At 31.2% G+C, this 22081-nt stretch overlaps 3 protein-coding genes across 6 annotated transcripts; 2 read left to right on the forward strand and 1 right to left on the reverse strand.

The window, feature by feature from the left end:
* Positions 1-3222: 3222 nt before the first annotated feature.
* Positions 3223-4408, forward strand: LOC121224398 (uncharacterized). Its single transcript, XM_041107677.1, has 3 exons — positions 3223-3502; positions 3594-3920; positions 3995-4408. The coding sequence occupies exons 1-3, from the start codon at positions 3421-3423 to the stop codon at positions 4138-4140; spliced, it is 555 nt and encodes a 184-aa protein (XP_040963611.1). The 5' UTR covers positions 3223-3420; the 3' UTR covers positions 4141-4408.
* A 3765-nt stretch (positions 4409-8173) lies between these two features.
* LOC121224399 (actin-depolymerizing factor 7) lies at positions 8174-14016 on the forward strand. 4 transcript variants are annotated; one of them, XM_041107681.1, is made up of 7 exons: positions 8200-8684; positions 8793-8922; positions 9727-9818; positions 9999-10092; positions 10887-10918; positions 12740-12999; positions 13622-14016. In XM_041107681.1, the coding sequence occupies exons 1-7, from the start codon at positions 8376-8378 to the stop codon at positions 13770-13772; spliced, it is 1068 nt and encodes a 355-aa protein (XP_040963615.1). In that variant the 5' UTR covers positions 8200-8375; the 3' UTR covers positions 13773-14016. The 4 variants fall into 4 exon arrangements, with proteins under 4 accessions (XP_040963612.1, XP_040963615.1, XP_040963613.1 ...); XM_041107678.1 differs by lacking the exons at positions 12740-12999; positions 13622-14016 and having other exon boundaries at positions 8174-8684; positions 9999-10101; positions 10887-11241; XM_041107679.1 differs by lacking the exons at positions 8200-8684; positions 8793-8922; positions 9727-9818; positions 9999-10092; positions 10887-10918 and adding an exon at positions 11936-12090.
* A 949-nt stretch (positions 14017-14965) lies between these two features.
* LOC121224400 (O-glucosyltransferase rumi homolog) lies at positions 14966-20292 on the reverse strand. Its single transcript, XM_041107682.1, has 6 exons — positions 19496-20292; positions 17240-17808; positions 16605-16797; positions 16401-16465; positions 15833-16043; positions 14966-15436 (listed from the first exon to the last, which is right to left on the reverse strand). Exons 1-6 carry the CDS (start codon positions 19679-19681, stop codon positions 15080-15082), a joined length of 1581 nt encoding a protein of 526 aa, XP_040963616.1. The 5' UTR covers positions 19682-20292; the 3' UTR covers positions 14966-15079.
* Between the last annotated feature and the right edge of the window lie 1789 nt (positions 20293-22081).

The raw sequence follows: 22081 nt of genomic DNA on the forward strand, positions 1-22081 counted from the left end.
ATTTGAAAAATCAAAGTCTTTATAATAAACAACTCATGGATTTTGGGGTTAAGCTCCAACCGTCCGATAATTCCCAAATTATCAAGACTTTAAAAAAAATGAAACTTTTGAAAAAAAATAAAAATATCTTTCATTTAAAAATTTTCTAAGAATTGTACATCATTAATTTAAATTAATTTAAAATTTAACAATGATAAAATTAAATAAAATAAACTATAAAGTTATTACATAATTTAACATATGGAAATAATGAAAATACTGATTCGAAATAAGGAACTCGGACGATTAACTTGCAAATCAATTAAATCGATTTTTATGATTTTTAATAATTTATTCTATTAAATTGAAAAAATTAATTAACTTAAAAATCGATAATTTAACGGAGGAGCTGATTGAAATTTTGAAAACCTTAATTTTTTATTTTTTATTTATAAATTACAGTGTTCCCAAAAGTTTGGGTGAAAGGGTCCCAAAGTACGTTTGATCACTCCTTTCCTTTTTCTTTTGGGTCAAAATGTTGTCTTAAAATTCGGTGCAAAAGCCCATTAATTTACTCCATAATCGTGGGAAGTGGGAAGTGGGAACTACAATGGTCAAAACAATAACCGTCTTGAAGAGAAACATACGTACAATTTTTGCCGTAATTGACGCTGTGTCAAACAAATTTCCACAAATTTCCACATCTTGGAAATGTATTTAGCAGCCCGTCCTAACTAAAATTCTGATAATGAAATATTTAGTACTTAAACTTTGTTAATTTTTTTATTTTGGTCTTTAAACTTTCTTTTATTCTTATTAGTCCTGAATTTGAAAAAAAGAGTAGTTTTTGAATTTGGATTCCGTTAAAATATGACAATGTGACCCTCTGAAATAATTTCTTTATATTTTTGTGTTTTTTTAGATTTGATATATTTCTAAAAGTTTAAAGTTTTGCCGAGCTCAATAAAAGATTTGTTGATTGATGATCGTAATGGTTCTAAATCAGTTTAATATAAATTAGTTGATATAATTGTTCTGTGATGTATTTTTTATATAAAAAAATATACAATTTTGATAGAATATAAAATGATAGGTTCAAGTTATATATTATTTAAAATAGTTTATATGTACTCATTGATGCTATATATTATAGAATGCTAATTAATAAATGATAAGTTATCTTATTTTCAGAATAATAAGGATATCATCCAAAATTCCTTAGATTATTTTTTCTTTTTTAATTTATAATTATTTTTTAATAATTGGGTTCAGGGTAAAATCGTTTTTACCTTGTCTGACTTTCAATTTCATTATGATTTTTATATTAATTTTTTATAAATAATCTTACTTAAACTCTTTTAAATATTATTTTTATTTTTCATATTATTTAATTAAATGGTTGAGAAACTTTAGACTGACTTTGGCTTTCGAAATCAAAAGTGGCATTCAATTCCCGTGCCACTGATAGCGGCAATAATTGACTCCCCGCTCCCTTTCGTCTCCCACTCTCCAAATGCTTCAACTATTCACCTTTCTTTCCTGCTTTTCCCGAAGTTTTTTAATTTTATTAATTCAATCGATTATTTAATAAAATTAAATAAATTATTTAATAAATTTTCTTACTTTTTGAACGAGTCTTCGAGCTGAACCAGATAATACAGTCTTGATCAAGTATATTCATAGATCAATAATTTGTTAATGTCACTTTATCATTTTAAATGTTATGGAATTTCAGCGAAATAGATTAGACAACTAATTATTATTATTATTTTGTAAAATGTTAAAATTCATTTAAATTTGAAAATAGACATTTTAAAGAAGATCAAACTCAATTTAAGTTGCACTTTTCTTCTTTCTTTGTTTTTTTCTTAATTAAAATTCTTAAACTAAGAATATTTTAATGTATTGAAATTTTGTATTTTTTGTGCACCATCTAGGCATGGCAATGGGCAGAGCAAGTATTGCTAAATACACTATTGTTTTATATTTGGTACACTTTGCTCCACTACGTAGCCTGCTTCACTATGGGTATATAATATTGAAATTTATTACCACCTTCATGGATATTGGATGCATATATTTCTGCTCCAATCTCGTTCCGCTTCAATTTAATTGTTACTACTTATATTTAATATTTTCAATCTTTTTAAAGTCAAATAAATAATTAAATATATTTTTTCAAAAAAATATTTAAACATTTTGTATATTATATTATTACATTTTTACCCTTTTAATAATGTATATATACAATCATAAAATGATAATTTTATATAGTGGAGCGGGTTAGAGTAGGGCAAGCAATTAATTATCATAATTGCTTCATACCTATTATCCAAAAGAAAAAGTCACCCTGTCCCGCCTCGAATCTACTTTTTAAACAATAATAATAACTCCATTCAGAGTGAATCAGTTTGGATTTATAAAAAGAAAATTATATGATAAATATTTATGATACACCCGTGATGTAAGTAATAATTATATTTATAAAACATTATAAAATAAAAAAATTAATTAAAATGATAAAATTAAAGTTTTGAAAGATATATCTTAAGTTTAAATCGCATAATATTGATATCTTTTTCTAGATTTATATAAAAATATTAAAAATAAAAATTTCTCACAATAACATTTCTTATTTTATGAAAATGAATTTTAAATAATTTTACAGCCGACTGATATCAACTTAAAAAGAATTGCATGTATATGGTTAAAGAACACGTATTTGCATTTGAAAGGTTGGCATAAAAGGAGGCAGGAAAATTGCCGTAATTGGATGCATTGTTAATGGTTTTTCTACATGCATAAAATCTAAACGGGTTTAGAATATACTTTGTTATATATAGATTATAATTAAGAAATTATTAATTATGTATTAAATATGTTTATAAAAAATAAATTAGATTTTGAAATGTTAAAAATCATAAATTTTTCATTTTTAAGATTTACTTTAAATTTAAATTGAATTTAATAGCTTTAATATAAAAATATAAAAACACTTTCAAATAATATTTTTTACTTTTTCTTAAATAATTTTTTTAGAATGATTTAATAGTCGATTAAGTTTGTGACATCACATTACATATATATAAAATCCAATGCTACATAAATATCATGTTTAAAGTTTAAACACGTGTAAAAGAAATCTGCTTCTTTGCTTACGACGTGCTAAGCGGGGGTCACTAACTTCATAGTTACGAAGGAATTCCAAATAACGACTTTTACTGTCACTGTAAGGTTCGTGTCAATTTCTAACTCGAAAAACCAACCATGTGAGTTGATTTTTCAACACTCCACTGCCAAACCCCCCAAATAAACCCACTATAAACCACCCTTTTCTCAACCCCTTCCCCCCCATCAATCTTCACACCAAGCAAAGCCCATAGCTGTTAATAAACACAACAAAAATCTCAGCTAGCTAGCTTTTCCCCTCCATTAAAATCCATGGCTTCCACCATTAGCAGGAAGATGACCTTGGCTATCCTTGCTCTCGCATTATTCTCCTCTTGCTTACAAGCCACACTAGGTTAATTTGCATTATTTGTTACGTTAAATAGCATTGCTTTAAGGCTTTTAAGATTATAACTATGTGTGTGTGTGTGTGTGTTTTGTTGTAGGGGAAATAATATGTGAACACCTTGACCAAGACACCTGTGCTTACGCGGTGGCGTCCACAGGCAAGCGCTGTGTGCTCGAGAAGCACGTCAAGAGGAGCGGTGAAGAAGAATACACTTGCCGTACCTCTGAGATCGAAGCCGATAAGATCAACAACTGGATCGAAACCGATCAGTGCGTTAAATCGTGCGGCCTCGACCGGAAATCATTCGGTATCTCCTCCGATTCCCTCCTCGAGTCTCGCTTCACCGAAATGCTTTGCTCTCCTCAATGCTACAACGGTTGCCCCAACGTCATCGATCTTTACTTCAACCTCGCCGCCGGAGAAGGTAACATTTTAGTTTTAGCGTTAAATAACAACTCGAATACGAGACCCAACATAACCGTGTCTTGTCTTTGGCAGGTATTTTTCTTCCGAAATTATGTGAAGCACAAAAAGGAAACATACGTAGAGGAATGTCGGAGATTCGGAGCTCCGGTATGGTTGCCCCGGGACCCGTCGGTGGTGTGAAGTTTTGGGGAGTTGCTCCGGCAATGGCGCCATACTAAAAGCTTTCGGGAAATTTTCATAAAGTTGTAGTAGTTTTGAAATAAATGGAAAGTTGCACTATAGCTAAGGGTTTTTCTTAAAGTCGGGTTCTTTAAGTGCATGAACCGGCGTATAATTTGGTTCGTGCATGATTTTGAGCCATGAGCTTGGTGTGTTCAACCCAATAAGATGCCACTTTCTATTAAATAGGTTTGCTTATTGTAATGGGTGTGGAAAAGAAACAATGTTATGAAATTTATATAAGTATACTTATATTTGTGTGATTTATTCTAAATTTGCAACCTTTCTTTGTGTTAATATTATGGGATGGAAAATGATCCAAAAAAATTAAAATCATAATTACTTCCTGATTTTGCTTTTTTTCCCCTTCAAATAACGCCGTGCATTGTGGTTTAAACCCTCCCAAAAGCACAACGCTGCCTATTTTTCTTCAAAATTTGACTGCCAAAAGAATAAATGTGCTCCATAATCGAGGAATCAACTATTTGATATATTTATTTCAAAGCCCCAGTTTATTGCTTTGTTGCAAATCATAATATAACAGCCCGTTTTTTATTGGTGTCCGAAACAGTAGTTTCGGGGCCATCAAGTTCGACGAGTAAGTTCGTAAATATTATTATTTAATATTTACGAGTTAAATGTGATTTTTAAAAAGGTTTTTGATTTGATAATTTATGTTATATAAATGATTTATTAAGTCCAAATGGTTTTAGAAAATAAGGTATCAGAACTTTGTTTTTATAAATTGAGCTGTAAATATTTTTATAAATATTTTTATAAACGTCCTATTACTAAATTCATTAGTTTTTGATTTTATAAATGAATTTGAAAGTTGCTATGAATATGTGCTGGAAGTTTATGATGAAATAGGATGAAATTGAAGCTTTAATTTGTTTATGAGATGATTTTATTAAGTAATTTCAATAGAAATTGATTTGTAGAACTTAATTGTGAAAAAGTTTGAAATTAAAGTCTAGTGCTAAAATTCTGATTTCCAAAACTTATAAAGTAGTTTAAAGTGATGGGATAAAGTGTTAATTGAGAAAAATCAGCTCAATTGAGAGGTTAATTGAGCAGGGATGAAATTATCATTTATTGAAAGTTTAGGGAAAAATAGTAATTAACATCATACACTAAAACAGTTTTAGACAGCAGCAGTACTCTAACTTTGAAAAATCACCAAAAATTGTATAAATCGAATTAGAGGATGAATAAAATATTAAATTAAAGATTATTGAGTCTAGTTTCTTATAAAAGAAACGGTGTAAGCAATGGAATTGTAAATCATGAGATATAATAGATTTTGTGAGACAAGGTCAGAATGAATTCAGGTTCCCTTGTTCTGACTTTGAAAAATCATTAAAAATTTTAAAAAAATTATTATGAGTTGTAATTTATATGGTTATAATCCTTAATAAGTCTATTATCAGAAGAAACAAACGGAAACATCATCAAAATTCTGTACAATGAGATAATTAATTTTTAGGAAGAGGGGTAGGAACTGTCAAACAATGAAACGGGGGAAACTTTAAAAAATAAAATGCACTTATTGGCTAAACCAAAAATTCTGAAAATTTTATGGTAAGAATATATTTGAGTCTAGTTTCAGGAAAAATTAACGGATCTTAATTTTGAGTTCTTTAGCTCAAGATATAAATAATTTAGTGACTGTGACTCAGTGAGACAGCTTTGAATGCACTATAAATAATAATGGAATTATAGAGAATGTTACATATGAACATGAAAAGTATTAGATTAATGATTAAATTTATTTATTTAGATTCGGAAAATTCAAATACGAAGCAAGATCGAGGAAAATAAAAAGTTCGGGATTAGTAGATTTTTGGTTACGAACAAGTGTCGAGGTAAGTTCGTGTAACTTGAATTATATTCTTAAATGCTTGAAATGTTTGTTATTGATGTGAAAATGATTTGGATGTTTATTGTATGATAATTGATGAAGTATTGATATTCTTGATGAAAAGAAAAAAATAAATCCAGGTTGAATGAAAGGAAAATTCGATGGATCTCTGAAAAGGAATTGACGGTAAAAAGGATCTAGCCCGGACGGGTGATCCTATCCTAATATAGCCCTCCCGAAGAATATGTGGAAAATGGATTTAGCCCGGACGGGTAATCCGAATTAGGGTCTGAATTTAGCCTGGACTGGTAATTCAGATCCAAGCTCATTAGAGTAATTGTCGTTGCAGGGGATTTAGCCTGGACTGGTAATCCCGATAATACTCTATGAGTTTATATTACAGGGGATTTAGCCTGGACTGGTAATCTCGCTGTAAGGATGAGGTTCGTGGGAGTGTGCTCTCTGAAATAGAAATGTGCGCACATAAATATGAATTGATGGACCTGGATTTGTACACTAAAGTGTACCACTGAAAATCCATCGAAATTCCGAGAAATTTAACGGGATAAATATGGAAAAAATAACAAGGGAATGGAAAATATGGAATTGATGAGCTCATCAATCATTTGTCTTTGTAATTAATTTATATGATGTTTACTTAACTAATGCAAAAGTTGAGTTTGTATGTGATAGGTATATGTTTATGTGAATTGGATGTGTGCTTGTGTTATTAAATGAAAGGTGTATAATATGGTAAGTATAATTCTTGTTACATGAACTTACTAAGCACAATGTGCTTACCCCGTTCTCTTTTTCCCTATTTTGTAGTGCTCGGGAGCTCGAAGGTTGGAGATTAGTCGGAGCTTTATCGCACTATCAACCCATATCTTTTGGTATTTGAAAATGACTTATTTTGAAAGAATGGCATGTATAGACTAAATACCAATATTACATAGAAATGAATGTTTTTAACTTAGCTGTTGGTATGGCTAGAGTAAGTATAACTTTAAGATTTTGCGAACAATTTCTTATGGCTTTGATTTAATATCAGTTTAGTCCCGATGTATGTTTTGGGCTTCGGAGGCCCATCCAAGGGACGTCATGACATGATTCGATAAATGAATAGTAACTAAACTCGTAATAACAGAAAAATTAATTCAGTAAAATCTGGTAATGCCTCGTATCCTATTCCGGCGACGAAAACGGGTAGGGGGTATTACACTTAATACATAGATTTATGAGTGAGAAAAAATATTACAATAAGCTCTCAATAATATGTACAATAGAAATGAAGAAAATAAGGATTTTAAGTTGATTCCATTGTGTATGATGCTTGGATATGTCTCTCTTGTATTTATACCAATGAACAAGTTTATGGACGTTTATAGCCATTGGAGATGGATTTTAGTTGTTGGAAGCATTAATTTAAGGCTTAATTGGAGTTGTAGATAGACATGTATCGGTACAAGTTGATTTGTGCTAGTAGAAGTCTTTAAAATTATAATCGTTGGAGTTCGATGTACTAGTAGAAGTTTGAAGGGTTCAGACTTTTCAGACTTGTACCGATAAAAAGTGCAAGGGAATCCAAAAATTACTTACTGACTTACTTGTATCAGTAGAAGTCCTCCTTAAGTATCAGTGGAAGTCTGGATGCTCTCTGATTTACTTCTACTAGCAGAACTTCCTCCAAGTATCGATACAACTTTCTAGACTTATATAAAATGAGTTTAAAACACTTAAAAATATTTTGGATTGACTAAAAAATATTTAGATAAATTAAAACACATTTAAAACATGTTTTTGAGTAGTTTTACAAGTTTTTGAAATATTTAACAAAACATTCAATAATTATTTTCACCAAATGACTTAAGAAATATAAACAATAATTTATCTTATTATATCAAAAGCTTGGAACATCAAAGATAACAACTATGAAAAAAATTCCTTAAATTATATATATTTATAAATTTTAAAAAAATAAATAAAATTATTTTTAAAAGGAAAATATATAAATTTATTAAATAATAAATAAAAATAACATACATTTTATAATAAAAAATTATAATAATACGGGCCAAACCGAATTTGAGTGAGTATTATCATACATGGGCTAAACCCTTCTAGGCCCAAACACGTGCGCTGATTCACGTATCTTTCCAGCTAATGAGATTATGACAACAAAACAACAAACTGTGTTCGCTTGTAGAGGATTTACTCATTTGTGAACCCTTTTGCTTCGCTTCGCCTTCAATTTCCGTCGGCGGCCGTGTGCTCATCCAAACAAAAAATACTCTCTTAAAACCCCTTTAGCCTCTGCTTCGAACCCAACAGTGGACACTCCTCTCTCTCGTTCTTCACATTTATGGTTCAAATATGGCGAACAAAAGGCAGAAATTAGCTCGCAAGCAATACAAAGAAGCACACCCCGAGCTGTTTCCAACCCCACAGCTAACCCCAGCAAAAGACCCAGACAAGAAGAAGAAGAAGAAAAACAGCAAGTTTAAGCGCAAAAGAGAAGGATCCAAAGAGCTTAAAAGCCCCAATAATGGATATAAGAAAGGGATTAGGAAACACCCACTTAGAGTTCCTGGGATGAGGCCTGGTGAAAGTTGTTATATATGTAAAGCTAAAGATCATATTGCCAAGCTTTGCCCTCAAAAAGCTCAATGGGAGAAGCATATGGTTAGATTTTGATTTTGATTTCGATTTCAACCCCCCTTTTTTCTGGGTTTTTTGTTGTTGTTTTGATTATTATAACTTTAATTTGTTTGAATTTTTTCATGTTTAAAGATATGTTTGCACTGTCGTCAACGTGGACACAGTTTAAAGAACTGCACTGAAGTAATGGATAAAAAGACTTGTTACAACTGTGGAGAAGCTGGACATTCGCTTTCAAAATGTCCTCAACCTCTTCAAGATGGTATTTTACTTTTATTTATACTATAACTTGGAATGTTCTTCATTGATTTATTCTCTAAATGATTCTATATGCTTGTTTGCAAAGTTTGGTGTGAATTCATGAGATTTCTTTGAAGATATTAAGTGTTATAATTCATTGCTTCTTAATTGAATTTGATTCTAATTCTTAATTGAATTTGATTCTAACTTTGTTGTAGCTTTTAAATTTTAGCATAGTATATGATTTAAACTACGAAATTTCTGTTATTTGTTTGTGAGGATTTCATCAAGGAGAAGCTCTAGTTTGTTTATCATTTGTAAATATATTTTCTATTCAAATTGTATGTCGGATGATAAAGGTTAAAGTATTAAGGAGGACCTAGGAGTTAGATTGCATTTTGCACCATTTACTAAAAAAAGGGGCAAACTAGTCCCTCTTTGTCAGATCAACAGTAGGTCCTTTCTATTAAAAAATTTATCCAATTCTACTCTTAAAAACTGGAGTGGTTGACTGAATATCTAGACAGTTACATGTTGTGTGCCATGTGTAGCTCATTATGACGTACAAGGACTAGGTTTTAACAATAGAAATAGATGGAATTCTTAATAGAAGGATCAGTTTGCTCTTTGATCTAATGTAAAATGACTAATTTGCCCATTTTTTGAGTGGAGGGGGCAAAATGCAATTAACTTCTAATACAAAATCCTCCTTGAAACTTTTACCGATGATAAACACTTTTTTAGCGCTTGATATTATAAATTGTTTGTGTTTGAGCTTCTTGTCATTAATTGCTATGAATGATGGTTATAATCTTTCATGTTGCAGGTGGTACTAAGTTTGCTCAATGTTTTGTCTGTAAGGAAGCTGGACATTTGAGCAAGAACTGCCCCAAAAATACTCATGGAATCTATCCAAAGGTACCTTTTACTGAATTATTTGTAGCTTTTTTTATATGCAATGCGCTGTCGTATGTGTTACTTATAGCAGACATCATGTTAGTGATGTGGATGTTCATTGGTAAATGTTTCAATTTATTTCATTAGTCTTTTTCTTCACAAATTTGACACTCGATTTCCCTTTTGTTTCGTCTCCTAAAGGGTGGTTGTTGTAAAATATGTGGTGGAGTAACACATTTGGCCAAAGATTGTCCCGATAAAGGCAAAAGAGCATCTATGTCTGCTAGCAGAGAAGGTAGTTTATGTAAGTTTTTTCACTACCAAAATCAGGGATTTAATTCCAAATTGTTCAGCTGTTTGTTTGCTAAATCCTCTGGCTTGCTTTTGTTCGTTCTTTTAGAAGTGATGTGTCGTTTAGTAAACTTCTCTGATTACTTGATACCCCAAAAACAAGTTCATTGCTGTTTTGAGGACAAGATATATATGCGTCTAGTCTTTACCGTAGAGATACATTTCAATACTATTTTTTTGAGGTTTAAGAATAACCTTAATTTCTTATTTTCAATTATAACATAGGTTAATTCATTATTTGGGGCTGAACAATTTTTTGGTCTAAGTTAGGCCCTGGACTTGGCAATTGTTCTGACATCGAGGCTTGAACTTCTTTTTTGTCCAAATTAGTCGCTGAACTTGGCAATTATTCCATATTGTTGCCTGAACTTGTCAACTAATTTACGGACTTTCTTGGAAAAAAATAGTTCTAGTCCCAATGTAGGAACAATTACCAAGTTCAATGTCTAACTTTAACAAATAAAAAGTTCAGACCCCAATATGAGAATAGTTGCCAAGTTTAGACCCTAAAAAGTGACTTAACCCTATAAGATAATTGTTCGATTTTAAGGAGACTATAGTCATAAATCTGTCACCGCTTTCCTATTACGATCTTTCAAACTTATTCTACGATGAAAGTAAATTCGAAGCCGGCAATCTTGTTGACCTGCTATGAATTCTTGTTCATCTAATGGTATCATATTTTTTTATGCATTTGAGAAATTAACCTTCTACTTTTGTATTGTTTCTCGATTCCAGCGTTTGGAACCGGAGAAAGGCCTACAGGTAAAGTGACGAAATTTTCAAGTGGGGATGATCTCGAGGATGACTTCATAATACAAGAATCCGAATCAGCGACCAATGATGCTAAGATAAAATCTAAAAATCAAAAAGGGCCTAAAGTAGTAAATTTTGAAGGATAAAAAAAAAATCTCTATCCCTTGAACTTTATGACCAAGTGTTTTGTTATCTAGGTTGACATATGCTTGTCTATTTTTCACAGAATGTTCTATAGCATGATGTTCTTGTATTTTTATGATTGATTCTGTTTCAAAGAACATTGGGAATTTTCCATTCTCCCTCAATTCACAGCTTGATCTGAATTTTGAATGAATGTTTTCAATGTACATTAAGTTCATTTATTGCCTTACAACACAATTTATGGTAAGCATCATGTAGGCTCTTATACTGGAGTTTGACTGCATTTTGCTTTTTACTTAAAAATGTTCATATTGCACGTGAAGTTTATTCATTTTTACTTTTAAAAATTGATTATTGTAAACATGAAGTGCACGTGACATGTTATGTGTCATTATCTAATTGTTTTGTTAATCATGTTAGTTTTTAACAGTGCAAATTAAATAAATCTTTAACAAAAAATATGGATATGCTCTTTGATCTAATGGTTAAGACTAATTTGTCTATTTTTTAAATAAATAGGACAAAATGTAATCTAACTTTTAGTGGAGAATTTTAATTCTTCTTTTATTGACATTTAACATATGGTTAACAAGTTAAGAACAATATACAATCTTATTTTTGAAATATAAAATATAAGAACAATATACAATCTTATTTTTGAAATATAAAATATAATCAGCTCAAATCTAGGACCTAAACTTGTATACGAGGAAACCTATTAAGATAAGAAAAGGCAACAAAGAAAACTGGCCATATGCAATAAGCAACGTGGTTTGTTTGTTGAGGACATGAAATTAGGCCATTGAAGTGCTATTGGTAGGAGCTATGTACACCTTGTTTTTAGCCCTGAAAGTACTCTTCACCATCACATTTGTCCCCCCTTCCAAAATTAAAGGATCTATTTTACTTTCCCTAACACAATACTACATTCCTCTCTTTCATTTCTTTTCTTCACTCTTCTTTTTCTCACAAAAAAAGGCTTGTTTTTCACACACACAAAAAAAAGTACTTGCTTTTTTCTCTCTTTGGACAAGACAAAATGGTGAGGTCCCTCTTCTTTTGAAACATCATAGTATTAAGAGTTTCCAATAATCCGAAACACCCATGTCTGTTTTTCCTCTTTTTCTTTTTTGTAATTTCGATATTTGTTCATCTTGAAATTCCAGTGGAAACAATGAGGAAAATGAATGCAAATCGGTAAAAATATATAAAGTTTAAACACCTCCTAAACAATATATGAACTATACCTTATCTGGTTTTTTTTTAAAAAATATTTTAATGAATGCATTCATCAATATGTGATCGGTAATGTTTAGGAATTACATGTTGTGGATGGATTTTCAATTCTTTTTGAAAAAATTGTGAAGGTGTCGTTTGCCCAAGCTGTTAAATCTCTCAATACGTCTGATATTGTTCCAAGTTTGAGTTTTGTCTCTCAACTCTCCGTTTGGTTAAGCGAGAGTTTCAAATCCACCACCTCTTCAAGCACTCCAACTCTACGAAGAGCTAAGAGATAAAACCGCACTAAAAACAATACCAGATATACTCAAGGATCCTGTTTACTCTGGGCAAACACCACTTTATAAACTTCTCCTGAAAAAAAGTCGACCCCCTCTCAACACATAGATTAATATGTATTTCTTATTATTGTTTCATATTTGTTTTTGTTGGAATTGAAATTATGGAATTAGGCGAACGCGGCATCTGGAATGGCTGTTGATGATGAATGTAAGCTAAAATTTTTGGAGCTAAAGGCAAAGAGGAACTACCGCTACATAATATTCAAGATTCAGGACCAGCAAGTGGTGGTGGAGAAAGTTGGGAACCCAGGATCTACCTATGAGGAGTTCACTGCTTCTTTACCTGCTGACGAGTGTCGCTATTCTGTCTTCGATTTTGATTTCACCACTGATGAGAATTGCCAAAAAAGCAAAATCTTCTTCATTGCATGGTAAAATTCCTTTCTTCTTTTTTTTCTTATTCATGTTACAAGTTAATTGTATATCAACTCAGTTAAAAAATTAACTCATGCGTTGTAACATGTAAAGTGTGCCTTGAGCCATTTACAACACTTAAACCAATTCATGGGCCGGGTTACTCTCATAAGTTCAAAAACATACTCGAAATTTGAGAGGATTTAGACAAAAATATTAAGTCTAAAATATGGGTGAGCTCAAGCTTGAAACTTCAAACCCGTTTATAATGTTTTATATTATATAATTTATAACATATAAAAATTAAATCTAGCGTATTATTATATATAATTTTTTGATAAATAAATAAAATTTAAAATTTAAAATATTAAATTAAAAATAGCATAAATATATATATATTTTTTTAAAATAACATGGGATGTGTTTGGATTAACCATTTTCAAATGTGGATAGACTTTGTCAAAATTTTCGGCCCACATTTTGTGTCGATCCTAGCTTGAACAAGCATAAATGTATTAATATCATGCCTAGACCCGGTTTGAATCTGATCGGTGCAAGAACACCTCTAATAACATTGCTTTTATTAACTATAATTTTGAGTCTCATTTTTGTTGGAGATTTTCTTTTTCTTTTTTGCAGGTCACCCGATACATCAAGGGTGAGGAGTAAGATGGTGTACGCTAGCTCAAAAGACAGATTCAAAAGAGAATTGGATGGGATTCAAGTCGAGTTACAAGCAACGGATCCTAGTGAAATGAGCTTCGATATTATAAAAGCCCGGGCAATTTAAACGCTGTTACTTGCCTACTCTTCTTCTCCAAAAAGAAAAAAAAAACATTGATGTCCTTGTTTCAAGCATTACCATTTCGGAATATCCCATTATTTGTGTTCTTAAGAAAAATTATTGTCTGAAAATCATTCATTTTCTGCTGTGTGGCTTTGTTTTGTTGTTTTATGTTTTCTTACAATTAATTAATTTACCGTGTAGTTTTAATGTAACTCTTAATTATCTATACATTCATTTATCATCAATATATTTTCGATCATTTAATTTCTACTCCGCGACCTTTTCATAGCAAGTTATTTTCTTACAATTAGCTTTCTGAAAATCATTGTTTCTGAAAAATTTTTAGACATGTTTCAATTTATATCATTATTTGATTTAGTTCATATTATTTTTTTTTCTTGTTTTATTTAATATTTTTCTTTTTCTGAATTTGTTTCATTTAGAGTTTAGATCGTTTTAAATTTAAGTCAGATTTATATTTATGTTAGATAAGTTCGGTTTATTGATGTTTATAATCAAATCGAATTTGAGTTCAGATTGATTATATTAAATTTTAGGTTTGAATCAAGAGTGGCAAGTTCATTTCAATCCAATTTGACAAAAAACCGCAATTAGTACTTCAAAACAAGATCAACTTGTTATACTCGTTGTAGTTAGAACTTGTGGTTTGAGTGGTTTGAATGATAATATATAACTGGAAATAAAGCAAACCGTTTGTCTACCAATAAAAATATCCAAAGTTTTGTTGATGAAGGAATAAAAAAAGGAGGAGACAAGGAGAAAGATGTGATGGCACTGAGGAAAGCCGATTCACCTTGCAAGGCGTAGAGTTAGAGGTGGTGAGTGAGCAAGGAAGCCAAGGATGTAAATGAGAGTACCAAAGATAATATGAAGGCTAGAATGTTGGAGGGTGCACCCCTTTATCAAACTGCGGGTATATATAGTAGGCGAGAGGTTAGGTAGAAGTAGTCCTTTTGGGATGTTGATGACCTAGTGACTTTTCCATACAATAGGGAGCAAAGGATCGTTCACGGGTGTCTTTCTGACATTCTCTCATGCCGTTGTGTCTTAAGCCAATGGAGTATACCAAATTCAAAAAATTGACCTAATTAATAGATTTTTTTTATAAATTTTTATTTAATTATTGTTGAATCGATTCTATTTAAAAAATTAAAATATTTAAATATTCATCAATCTTAATAAACATGGCGTTATTGATTTTTTTTTCTGGTTACTACTAGTACAAAACATGGACCGTACATGAAAAAATTTACCCAGCTTTGGTGCAACAATACACAGCTGTGGTTAAATTATACTTTTTGGTTTTCCCAAAATTTCTTCTCCCATTCATCAACTTGCTTTATCGAATTCTCCTGTTCACTGAGCAAATTACGAAGAGATGCCGGATCGTAAGGTGGGGGCATGGTGCATGGGCTCGTAACCGAGGGACCCTTCACCAATGATTCCATCATGTAGTCGTTATTTAGTCCTTTGGCTGGACAAGCCATCGATTCCGAACATAGTTCGACGGCATTTTTTGGCACGGTCGGCTTGTATCTCAACAACTTACCGTACTCGTTTAAAAGATGAAACATATAATTGTACACGTAGTCTATCTTCAAATCCTCTTTTATGAACTCGCTTGCTGCCTTTCCCATTGCCTTTGCCTGATCAAATAAGTGATTCGAAAATGAAGTTATACCAAAAAAAAAAAACGTCATATCTATAAATATGGGGTTAATATAACTTTACAATTCAATTCGTTTTGGTAGCTTTACTTTTTTTAGTCCACTTTAGAACATGATTCATAATCTTGACAACTAAATCTATTCTGGTCACTGAATTTGAATACCATCAAATTTTGATAACATGATATTTTGAAATTATGTTATGTTATCAAATTTTTATATTTTTCAAGTTCATTGGTTAATATGAATCTAGTTGACAAATCCAGGTATCAAGTAAATATTTTTTTTGAAAAGAATACTAAAACCGACTTAACTACCAAGTTTAAGAATTAAGGTATAATAATTCTTAAAATAAATATAAAGAATATTAATTACCTCTTGTTGGTGGGTGTTGCCCCAATCAACAGCATGCTTAATAGATCTGCACTTATCATTAGGCTTAATGGGCCAATAATGCTGCAATGGTTTCAAACTTCTGGTGAAAAAGTCGAAGTATCGGGGTTGTACAAGTAAGGTAACCGAATCACAAGCCAGGATGTACTTTTCACTCACAGACCATGCCGACCCTTCAACGTATATCTTAAACCTAAAACAATTGTGCATTTAGAAAAAGAAAAAATTGAAAAAATATATATTGCGCTTTTTTTAAAAAGAGTTAATTGCACCAAACATCGTGAACTATGAATTATATTTTAAATTGATCCCAAACTTTAATACATTCTATAAATCTAATCACCATTTTAGAGTAAAACATGTTTGTATTTACTGCATGAACATGTTTTTTCCAACGCACACGTGCTAAGCCTCGAATTCGAGCTAGTATAATGCATAAGCTGATTAGGTTGACAAATTTAGAATCTACACAATTATGATTTGGGGATTTCTTATGCAATTAACAATAAAGAATGAACTAAAATAAAAAAGTGAAGAACTTATCACTAACCTATGTACACATTGGTCCGCTAGGTTTGATGTCTTGTAGCCTGCCTTTGATTCTTTTTTCCAATCCTGCAAAGTGCCTTTCTGTTTGTTAGTTTTACTTCTTAAAAAAATAAATCGAAAAAGCAAAACAAATAAAACAACTGCATATATTTTGTTTTACAAGGCATGTGAGTAAACTGAAAAAGGACAATGGTTTCATCATCACCTGGGCAAAGACACGAGCACCCCAGTCCTGTTGGTCGGAAACGTTGCATTTAAGCAGGTCTTGCCTGGTTTCGGCAACCTCGGGATTGCCTTTCCAGTAAGCATGAGGTTCCCTTTCGTCCCATCCCATTCTTTGGTTGCCTTCCATCAGGTCATTTAATAATGGCACCCACGATTTTACCCGAATCTCAGGCCTGATTTAATCACATAAGAAAAAAAAAAGTTGGGTTTTTAATTTTGATTTAAAGTTATAAAAACTAACTAGAAAGTGATAAAAAGTCAAATTTTGAATTTGATCCCTCTATCATGCTTGAATTTCAGATTATACTTTATTTTGACATAATTTGATCTTTCAACTTTTATAATATCATTAATTAGTCCAAATAATTAACTATTTCAATTAATTTGTTTAATATGAATTTTTCTTAAAAATACTCCTTTCAACACAAAAAAATCACATTAGCATTTCAATCAAATTAGTTAATATCCTTAACTATTGAACTAACTAATGATATTATGAAAGTAATGGGATTTATCTGTGCAAAATTAAACTATACGAATTAAATTTTAAATTTGAGCATATTAGAGGGATTAAAACCAGAATTTGACCATAAGAAAGGGTCTAATTTTTCTTACCATCCCCAGAAAGACCAATCGGGAAAGACGATATCCAGTGTTTCATTATCTTTGCAGTAACGAAACAAAGGTGGCGGGGTGGTAGCATTGGGACCACCATAATCGATTGATTTGATAACCGGCCAGTCAACGCAATCAAACATGAGATCCAAATCAGGCAATTTGCCTGGGTACTTCCTTAACAACTGTAGGATCCCCCACAGCGTAAAGACATCCCTCGTTTGAAACGCCTTTTGATATTGCTCCACGTAAGCCGTTCCGTTTAGTACAACCAATCTGAAATTTGCCGTCGCCTTGGCTCTCTCCACCATGTCCAGCGTAATCCCAGTGTAGGCCCATGGCCTTAGATCTTCGTGGATCCAACGGAAGTATTCCGGACACGTGGCGTTTAAATTACTGTCTGGATCCTCTTCATCGGTTGTTGTCGGGTAACTTCTAGGGCAGGATTTTGTGAGCTCGTATGCACTGCAGTCGAGTGGGACTTCGATTTGCTGTCGGTGCTTTTTGAGAGACTCGCCTTTTGATTTTGTACTTAGTAGTGGCATTTGAGCTAAGCCGCCAACAAAATTCTACAGCCCGATTTTGAAAATTAAAATTTTTTAAAAAAAGGTTAATAAAGAGTGATCACCATATCAATGGTCCCCAGTCCCCACTAACATCTACGGCACGATTACTGACCCAGCAAATTGCATTTTCAAGATTACATCAGTTAAGTACTAATTTGTTTTTTTTAAATTCTAATTGCTAAATTCAACTCAATATCACTATTAGTAAATTTATGCTTTATTAACTCGATTTTAAAAATTATAGAATAGTTATTAAATTATTCAGAAATTTTTATTTAATTCATTAAGTTATTAAAATTAATATTGTATAGTCTTTTTCATTCGTATTGTTTGAACTAATCAAAAGCTCTCATTTTACTTCTTTCGTACAGTTCAATTTTCTTCTCTAATCTCTGATACTAACCACCACTATATTTTTCTATTCGTTGTTAAGTACTGATCCACAGTATCAATCATCGAATTGTCACTTGAAACTCGCTAGTCGAATTTTGAAAAAAAGAACTTAACAATTAGGTGACTTAACTAAAAACTTTGAATAATTCAATGATAATCTTATACAAAGATGTAAACCTATTAGTAGTTTAGAGACTAAGATCAAAGTGAACTTTACGTGTAAAAATTATTTTTTTGGTAAATTTATAATATTTGTTTTGATAAAAAAAATCTAAAGCTAAAATACTAGCTTTTAAGAGCAAAATTTAATTCTAATGTTGAAGGGAAGTACCAATAATTTCAATTATAATACAGGGACAATAATTTATTATTATATTTCGTATTTTCTATAAAAATCTTTTTTAAAATTTGAAGTTGATAATATGCTTAATAATATATATTTTTAACATTATAACCTGAACCATCTAATAATGCAATATATTTTACTATTCCATCTAACAAATTGATTCGCTCACGCTAATTTTATATATGTAATTCTAATGAAAATTCTAACTCAATCTTAAAAAGGAAAAACAAAATATTTTGTCAGTAAAAAAATTATATCATCTTTGGGTCAACTATATTGTTAAAATAACAGGTTTATTATAATTAACCTAATTCAGTACTGCAATATCCAATTCCAAGAACAAAAATCATCCTCCATCACGTGTCCATCCGCGACTTAAGCTCTCGTAAGAACGAAAAAAAACAAATTAACACACAGTCCTACACCATCTAGGGCTATTACTAACATGTGTTAAACATTAAATAGCATAACTTCGCCTACAAGTGATTACAGTAGTAGCTAAATGCAAACATGGATATATATACTTGTTTCTCGAAATTTCTGTGACCACGTTTGTCAACGTGCAAATGGTCAATAATTGAAAAAATTAGGTTCGGGATGGTAAACAAGATTCAAAGAAAGTAGGACGCCAAGAACAATGAAAAAAAGGGGTCCCATTAGTATATGCCGGTTCGTGAAAGTAATCAAAACTGTTAACACGCGTACCGTAGGAATTGACTGAGCGTATAGAAAATTAATTCCATCCCTTTAGTTTTTTAATTCGGACCGACACTTGTGCATGCCTTCATTTAATCTTTGTTTTCTAATTTTAATTATTTTTTCCGCTTTAATCACGGCTTTTCCTACGCTTCTTCGAGCGTCGTTTTCGAATTTTGACTAAGTTAATGAAAACTCAAAAAAATGTTGTGGTAAATAATTAAACAATGCGGTGAAAGAATTATTGTTACTTACAGAGCTGTCGAGCAATTGCGTGGAGATCAACGCGCCGACGAGTAGGAGTACAGAGACGACGCATACGGCTGAAGATCTGGTTGATGTTATCGCAAAAGGACGCCAGATCGTGTCCGTGGTTTTACCGCCGTGACCGCCATGTCCGTTCCCTTGTGGCGCGCTTTCCCTCGTACCGTCGATGTTCATCTCTTTTAATTAATCTCTTACCTCCCTCGCTCCGCCGCGAGAGCTACCTTAGCGTCTCTGAAAATGCCGAAAGTGACCGTATCTCTCAATTATAATATCTCATCCAAATGGAATAGTTCAATATTGGATCACTTTGTGGTAAGGTTTTTTTTTCACTGCTTCAAAAGTGGCAGCAGCAGAGGAGAAAATCCCATGAACTTGGAGAAAATAAAAGGACACTTAGAAACTGATGCACTTGGGTGTTTGGATAGAAGGGAAACGAGGAACGAAAGGAAAGGAAAATGGAGGGGAAAAGGACTAATAAAGGGGTACAGGGAGTGACAATTGAATTACAAAGAATAAGAAACAAAGGCGTAAGAATAAAGTAGCAAAGGTATTTTAGTATAATCAGGAAAAATTTTAAAATTATAATTTATTATTGAAATTTTGGGGAAGGTACTTAAAAGTGAAAAGCCAAAAGTGTGGGAATGGGTGACGAATGGCGATGGCAGCAGTGCGCTGCCTCGGCCTCTCACTTTAGCGGTTTTTGAATGACGGAAATTCAATGCTTTCACCTTTCACCTTTCGGCTTTTTGTTTTTATTTTTCAATATTAGTACTTCCTTTGGGAATTCTTTATAGACACGAGGAATAACTAACTTATACTATTTTAAAATTAATTCTTTTTATTTTTTATTTAAAAAAATTTGTAAGATACTTTAACAAATGGATAAATATCAAAATTATATATGAATTTTAATTCGATGTGTAATTTGATACACGGATTTTGATTTGTAACTTTATTTTTTATTCAATCATACATATTTAAAGAAATAAATATATTAATTTATTATTATATTAGATAAATATAATTATACGTGTACGCAATATATAAACATAAAATGGTGTTATAGCAACAATTGTGTTAATAAATTTTGAAAATTGAATCAAATCGAAATTTCATGTATAAAAATACACAAAATCAAAGTTTATGTATAAAATTACATATTTGACTAAAGTTCAATATAGTTTTGAGATTTATCCCTTTTAACAAACTGATTATTAAATTTCTTAATATAAATACCCAATGTTATTAGTAAAACTACAAATGATTCAATATATTATACCATATTAATAAAAAAAGTATCCTTTTATACTACTTAAATAATAAATATTTAAGTTAAAAGTCAATAAGTGGAATAGTGAATTTTTTTAATGTATTTGGATTGAGTTCGAATGTTGGGGTTGTTATTATTAAGAGGATTTTACTTACTATTGTTTTGACCTAAACATAATTGGTCTCACATCGTGAGACATATGAAAACAAGTTGTTAAATAATAAAAAAATTGAAATTTGATGTGTTTGATGGGTATAATTACATCAAAGTCAAAATTTTATATATGCAGTTGTAAATGTTTTTAATAACTAGATTGATGATTGAATCAATCGAATCACCGAATTTCGATTCGACTGACCTATGACACGTGGGAACCAACAAATTAGAAAAAAAATTGTGTCTAAGCAATAAAGTTTAGAAAATTAAATAACAAAAATATCATTACAACAAGATTTGGAAAAAGAAATTAAAAATAAATATTAATAATTTTATTTAAATAAAATTAAATATTAATTCATTACTATGAAGAAATATTGATAATTTTCTGATTTAGGTTTTTAAGTGTTGAATTTAAAATTTGGGATTTTAATATTTACTTTATAAGTAATTATTATTTAATTACATTAAATAAAATTATTAGTATTTATTTATCAATATTTCACTATTTTTATTACTAATTAATAATAAATTAACCCAATTTGTCCTTCCTCTCTCCACCTTTTTAAGTCACTTTAATTCAATCTTGAAATTTCAAATAAAAAAGCATACAAAGATAATCTATACTACTGTATATATATAAAAGGAGCCATTAAGGCCTCCCTACACAGGGCGAAACCGGGGTGCAGACCGGTCCTAAAATAGAAAATTTTTTATTCAAGTAATTTGAAATTTTTAAAAATTTAAATTAGTAAAGATAATATTACATTTTGGTCCTTTTAAGATTAATAAAAATTTAATTTAATCCTTTAAAAATTATAAAGATAGAAGCTATTAAAATGGTGAAATTCCATTTTTATTATCGTAAAAATTAAAATTTAATTTTGGGGAAAATAACCAAAAAAGGCCGGTTTTTTTCAAAATTTACCGAAATGGGCCGATTTTTTAATTATTTACCGGAATGGGCCATTTTCTGCGAAATCGCGTCCACGTCAGCGCGATGTCAGGGTACGCGCAGGAAATCGCGTCCACGTCAGCGCGATTTGCTGACGTGGAAGGAAATCGCGCCCTCTAGGACGCGATTTGATGACGTGGCATGAACAGTGTGTTTTTAGCTTGGAAAACTTTGAAAGGCCATAACTTTTGGC

Source organism: Gossypium hirsutum, chromosome D12, assembly GCF_007990345.1.
Source record: "Gossypium hirsutum isolate 1008001.06 chromosome D12, Gossypium_hirsutum_v2.1, whole genome shotgun sequence".
Taxonomy (NCBI): Eukaryota; Viridiplantae; Streptophyta; class Magnoliopsida; order Malvales; family Malvaceae; genus Gossypium; species Gossypium hirsutum.

What these genes read in the sequence shown, in the direction of transcription:
- LOC121224398 (XM_041107677.1), top strand. Translation starts at nt 3,421, where the DNA reads ATGGCTTCCACCATTAGCAGGAAGATGACCTTGGCTATCCTTGCTCTC. An exon ending in TTGCTTACAAGCCACACTAG is followed by an intron (nt 3,503 to 3,593) that starts GTTAATTTGCAT and finishes GTTTTGTTGTAG; the next exon opens with GGGAAATAATATGTGAACAC. An exon ending in CAACCTCGCCGCCGGAGAAG is followed by an intron (nt 3,921 to 3,994) that starts GTAACATTTTAG and finishes TGTCTTTGGCAG; the next exon opens with GTATTTTTCTTCCGAAATTA.
- LOC121224400 (XM_041107682.1), bottom strand. Translation starts at nt 19,681, where the DNA reads ATGAACATCGACGGTACGAGGGAAAGCGCGCCACAAGGGAACGGACAT. An exon ending in GATTGGTCTTTCTGGGGATG is followed by an intron (nt 16,798 to 17,239) that starts GTAAGAAAAATT and finishes TGATTAAATCAG; the next exon opens with GCCTGAGATTCGGGTAAAAT. An exon ending in GTGCTCGTGTCTTTGCCCAG is followed by an intron (nt 16,466 to 16,604) that starts GTGATGATGAAA and finishes GGCACTTTGCAG; the next exon opens with GATTGGAAAAAAGAATCAAA.
- LOC121224399 (XM_041107681.1), top strand. Translation starts at nt 8,376, where the DNA reads ATGGCGAACAAAAGGCAGAAATTAGCTCGCAAGCAATACAAAGAAGCA. An exon ending in CTCATGGAATCTATCCAAAG is followed by an intron (nt 9,819 to 9,998) that starts GTACCTTTTACT and finishes CGTCTCCTAAAG; the next exon opens with GGTGGTTGTTGTAAAATATG. An exon ending in TATGTCTGCTAGCAGAGAAG is followed by an intron (nt 10,093 to 10,886) that starts GTAGTTTATGTA and finishes TCTCGATTCCAG; the next exon opens with CGTTTGGAACCGGAGAAAGG.